General features: G+C 37.6%; 1 protein-coding gene across 1 annotated transcript in view; it reads left to right on the forward strand.

The window, feature by feature from the left end:
- The first annotated feature begins 1157 nt into the window (after positions 1-1157).
- Positions 1158-5690, forward strand: part of opn4xa (opsin 4xa) — a 14142-nt gene continuing 9609 nt past the window's right edge. The window contains exons 1-2 of the mRNA XM_083793963.1: positions 1158-1292; positions 5681-5690. The exon at positions 5681-5690 is cut by the window's right edge and continues 126 nt beyond it. Of these exons, the coding sequence (XP_083650089.1) occupies positions 5683-5690 (8 nt within the window). The 5' untranslated portion in view covers positions 1158-1292; positions 5681-5682. The remainder of the gene's footprint in view (positions 1293-5680) is intronic.

Consider the following 5690-nt stretch of genomic DNA (forward strand, 5'->3'; position numbering starts at 1 on the left):
ACAACGAGACAACACCCTCCATATTTGGGCGTAGCTGCACTGTGAACTCCTTATATGATTATGGCTGAGGTGACATGAGCATGACGTCAGAGGTCCGACTGGCTGCATGGACCTCCCTTAAGGCAATTTTAATATAAGTGTAATATTAAATAATGTAATAATATGAAAAAGATGATCGGTCCTCGTGGGTCTAATTCCATTTCTTATTGTCTTACCCGAGACAAGACGCGCAGCGATTATAATTCCAGCTCACATGAACTTCATTTTCGGACTACCTATAGGACTACCCCAAAGTACCCCTAGGGGTAGTCAACTAGCACCCCAGACCCAGAGGAAAGTGCCCATGTAGCTCCTGTTCAGTTGTGCGTGTGATGCTGTACAGTACATTAAGAGGCTTTTATGTGGCTGACTGCTCCTTTCACAGGATTCCTCTCATACAAGGCTGAGCAGTGAACAAGACTGATGTCGGTTTAAAAACAAAGTGCATAGTAGTTACTCTCCAGAAGTACTTAGTACTTTATTGCAGTTATCCAAGAAGTGGGAACAGCACCAGCTGACTTATATCACGGATCCTCTCACCTTGTAGTTAATTCAGCATCCGATGTTCCACGCACTGATGCATTATCATTGAGGATATATAGGAAAGATATCGAAAACAATAATTCTTTGAAGTGTAACACATTGTGCTTCTGTGGTTACTGTGCCAACTGTACAACATGTCCTCTGATAGGCTTTGTGGGCTATATCTTGTGCCACCCCTTAACCCTAGCTTATCCCTAAACTAATTTGCAATTTTTTACTATTTAAAAAAAACCTTTTAAAATAGTTCAAATAGCCGATCTACAAGCTCACAATGTCTCGATGTAGATCGGCTAGTTGAACTATTTTAACATGTTTTTCAAAATAGTAAAATATGGCAAATACGTTAAGGGATAAGGGTGGTGCAAGATGGAGCCCTGTGTATCTGTTTGGTTTGATCACTGTATAAGCGCGCTGTGATGTGGGTCACACAGGATGGGGGGGGGGGGGGGGGGGGTCAATGTGCCTCGCTATCCTCCTCCTCCGCCAGAGCAACACGCACTGATATACTGTAACAGCTGCCTCCTGTTGCTGCTGTGAGAGAGACTCCATCTAACTGGTGTACTGTATAAGGAAGCTGCTGACAGACCTGTCCATTTACACCAACAGCACTCCTACATGCTACAGAGCTGAATTCTCTTTGGATCACTTCACCACGCCAAACAAATAGACGTGGTGGTCAGAGGAGGAAGGAGGACCCCAATCACTAGCAGGTATAGTGGTGTAACTTTTACAATACTACTTGACTGTGATTTGTGGGATGGCTAAGTGGTCCTACCGTTTTCATAATGGTTTCACATTCTCTGTATTTCACAGAGAATATATACTGTATACTGTATATATATGTGTGTGTCATGTATATAAAGCCCCAGAGACGCTAGCATAAATTATTTGATATGTGTCTATTAAGGAACCATTACATTAGAGTGTTTTACTTTTGTGTTTAACATTTAAGCACATATTATATTGTATTATATTGCCCCTGGATGGGCACATCAGTATAGGGACCGAGCAGGACCCTATCTTAGAATGACCTTCAAGGATTTTCACAGAAACCAGGGGATGATTTCCATGAAAATATCACACTATATACAGTATACAGTATATCGTTCAGTATATCTGCCCGGAAGAAACCACCTAGCAATTTTTTTAGGTTTTTGATCATTATTTTCATAAATCAATGCTATTGAACACCCTTTACGTCTGTTTGTGAAAAATAAATCACACTTGTATGAAGTGAGGGGCGCTCTTATCATTTGTTTTATGTGAAGCACTTTGGATTAAAATTTTCCGCGTGAAAGGTGCTATACAAATAAAGATTATTAATATATTATTATACATTATCATACATCATCACATTCTGGCCAATCACAATTGACATCTTCACTTTCTGCCCTCACTTTTTATTAGCCAATCAAATCATCATTATGAGGTGAGCAGGCAATCAGATCATCGCTATGATTCACACAAACACACAAAGCTGGGCATAGGAGGGGCTAAAAGAAGAAGAAGAAGTAGGTCGTTAAGGGCTTATTGTCGGTATCAGCCGGTAACACACGGGAGTCTGTCCCCGTAACAATGCGCTAGACTAGACCCCTGGGAGATGGATTGCTGAGTCAGCTCCCACTACTTCCCGCACGACTTTCCGCACCCAAGCCGTGCTGCTCAATGCTCATACGATGAGTTAGCGGTGCCCGGGATCGAACCTGTGAACTTGTGGTTCAAAGGCAAGAGCTCTGCCAACTGAGCTATACCTCCTAACTCCACTTCAGCTGGATGTTTTTTCATTTCCTAAAAAAAAAAAAACATTTTGGAGTTTCTTCTAGACAGCAGAGATACACTACATAAAGAAGAAATGTCCCCTTTCTGCTTTCTCAATGATACACACACATCTTAAATATCATATTTCATTTCATTTCATTTATTTATTTATTTCAAACATATTAAAACAAATGAACAGGCAAAGGAAATAAAATAACTAGATTTAAAATAATAATAAAACGAAAAAAAATAAAACAAGGGATATTTAATATCCTTATAGTTTATGTTCGAAAAAGTGATAGAAGTTTAGTTAACAGGACATTACTATAGGTCCAGACATTCAACTCTCTGTCAAATCATAATGTCCATGTTCAACACATCGGCCTTCCTTTCATAAGAATGAACATTTACACATTTGATTAAATCTGTACCAGTCATACAGATTAATAATATACATGTACAGTAACCATTTGCTGGAGATGGTTTCACACTATGATACCTCCCACAAGTCTAGAGGAGTGCACAGTACAGGCAGTCCAGTTGATGTACTGTATGCTTGAGTGCTCTGACTACCCTTAGTTTGTTCTTTGTTACGGGGGAATGTGTTGATGCTGGCAGGTGAATGAGAAAAACAAGAACATGCTGACACGTATACCAGTGTCCTTCATTCAGTTTACGTCATTGTCATTACTGTCGGGCAGATACCATGTATGTCCAAAAACGTTACTTCTCAGGAAATGGGAAAATAATGTATTACAAATCAAATGTAGTTATTTAGTCACACTCTCTTATGTTGTCTGTTTTTATTGGTTAAAGGTAGGGTAAGTGATATTTTTGGGTAAGTTTTGTGTTAAGTCTTAACACTCTTTCATCTTAACAGTTAAGATGAAAGCGTTAAGATGAAAGCACTATATTCTGATATAGGCTAATCATCGCTAGAGTGTTTTTTGTTTACGACGTTGTGGCATTAATTTATTTAAAAAACAAACACAAACAAACAAACATTAAAAGGTGCAATCTGGAGAATATATGTTGTTCTCCTTTTCTTCTTATGATGAATAGACTCAGCCAAGGTCATGAGTAATTCAGTTCTAGTACATGTACATGTCCTCTAGATAATAGATATAACTCATGCAAGCACACTGTAAAGCTAACGTCAATCATAGAAACCTTTCTTTGCATGATATAGAAATAATCTATCCACTGCTGTAGTGCCTTAAGTTATCACTGGAGGCGAGAACATACAGTAGCCTATTAGTAGATGTCCATGTTGGATTAGGGTAATACAATTTTACAGAGGACAATTTAACATGATCTGGTCTAATCGACCGAAACGTCAACCCAATAAAGAGCAACATTTTGGCAAGTGTCTGACAGTGTGCGGGACCCTTTCTTAGTTTTTCAAAGATACCCTTTGAAAAACATTAAGGTAATAACAGCAGATACAAATAATAATAATAATAATAATAATAATACACTTTATTTATATAGCACCTTTCATACATAAATGCAGCTCAAAGTGCTTCTTCACAGGGCAGGACACAAAAATAGAATACAATAAAACACAAGTAGTTAAAATGATAGAACAATGGCAAAGAACAAAATAAGAGTATAAAAACATATAGAAAAAAATAAAAAATAAACACCACATGCAGCAAATCAGTCAGGACAGGGTATTAAAACTCAACTATTAAAACCGAACAAAGAGCTTAAACAAAGTGACTTCAAACTTAAAACAATCACTATGAAGTGAAACTGATGAAGTGTGTCTGAGGGTTTTAATATGTAACCAACCGAAATTATTAGGAGCTTGGTACTACAAGGTTCTTTTATCCATTTTCGGAAAAGTTACCGTTTTGGACATACAAGGTTTCCACCCGACAACGACAATATGTCACTCTTCTATTTAGCACAGGGATGCTGAGAGAAAGTGACTCCATATATTGTATAAAAGGTCTGACGCTTGCATGACTCCATGTGCTGCTTGTGTTTACTTTGTTTTTATTCCTTTTTACAGGTTAATACAGACAGGTAATTCAGTCAAAACAGTTTTTTGTAGGAAGAAATATATATATCACAATCTCGGGAAGGAGTTGCATTCCGGCCACATCGACCCCAGTCCCCACTAGGGGGATGAAGCATGGTTGATGAGAAACATTCAAAGACTCCGGACCAGAGGTCTATCAGTAATGCACATGTGCACTCTTGATTTCATCATATTAACAAAATAAATAAATCCTCTTATAATGACCACCTCATTTGAGTTACAGTCACACCCACTCTCCATACATCCATTTTCATTATCAGAAATGGCTAATGCGTAATCGCCTCTTTAATAAACATGTTTTGGTGATTAAGAGCATTTGTTGGGTATTTGTCACCGAGGAAAATAGTGCCTTTTGTTTACATGTACTTCTGCCACTACGTTTTACATTATATTCTTTTCATATTGATATAATAATACTATCATAATACTTTGCCTAATTATTTTCTGTTCTTTGTTTTAAATTTACAAATTACAATACATAACATGCATAATTGAACAGAATTCTGTTCCACTGGCTTAATGCAATCTAAAACTACTCAAATAATAATAATAATAAATACTAAAATTCTCAAAACACCTCTAATAAAATCAGTCAGTTCATAATGAGACAAACCACCCAAAGTCTTCGGCAGCATGGAGAAATGATAGAGGGAATTAGTCAGAGTTCACAAGTCTGATGGCTTGCCTTGGGGTTTGTGAAAACCAGATGGCAGATCTATGCCCTGAACAACAAGCTTTTAGTTTCACTGGCATATAACTGCAATTCCCTGCATTGTATTTTGGAAACTCACAAAGCAGACCAATTCAGTATCGATAGGTTCCCCTTTTGGACCAAACATAATGACGGGTCCAGTTCACTTCACGTATCATAGTCTACTTGCGTGTATTTGATCAATACTGAGCCAACTAATTATGGCTATGAAAAAGCTCACTGGTACAGAAGGTACACATGTCTCATTAACAGGAACAGTTCTGCCTTCTAATCAATAATGTTTCGTTTTATGAAGCATAATGGTGAAAACAGAAAAGGTGACAGTTAATGCTGAACTGATGATTATCTGATTCAAAACAATGAAACTTAAGCAATTATATTGCTTACTGTTTCAACATTCAAGTTGTCATGTCAACTCCAACTACTGGAGGTATTGTTACTCCAATTCAACTTGATTATTCCATTCTGCGCTAAGCAGGGTTTCTACATTATCTCGAAAATAGCCGATCTACAGAGTGTGTTATATAAATGTTCACCTATCATGACCTTGTTAACTATACTGACATCTTTCTGTGTCCCAGGCATGGACAT

Source organism: Protomyctophum parallelum (genome assembly GCF_964188405.1).
Source record: "Protomyctophum parallelum genome assembly, chromosome: 21".
NCBI classification, from domain to species: Eukaryota; Metazoa; Chordata; class Actinopteri; order Myctophiformes; family Myctophidae; genus Protomyctophum; species Protomyctophum parallelum.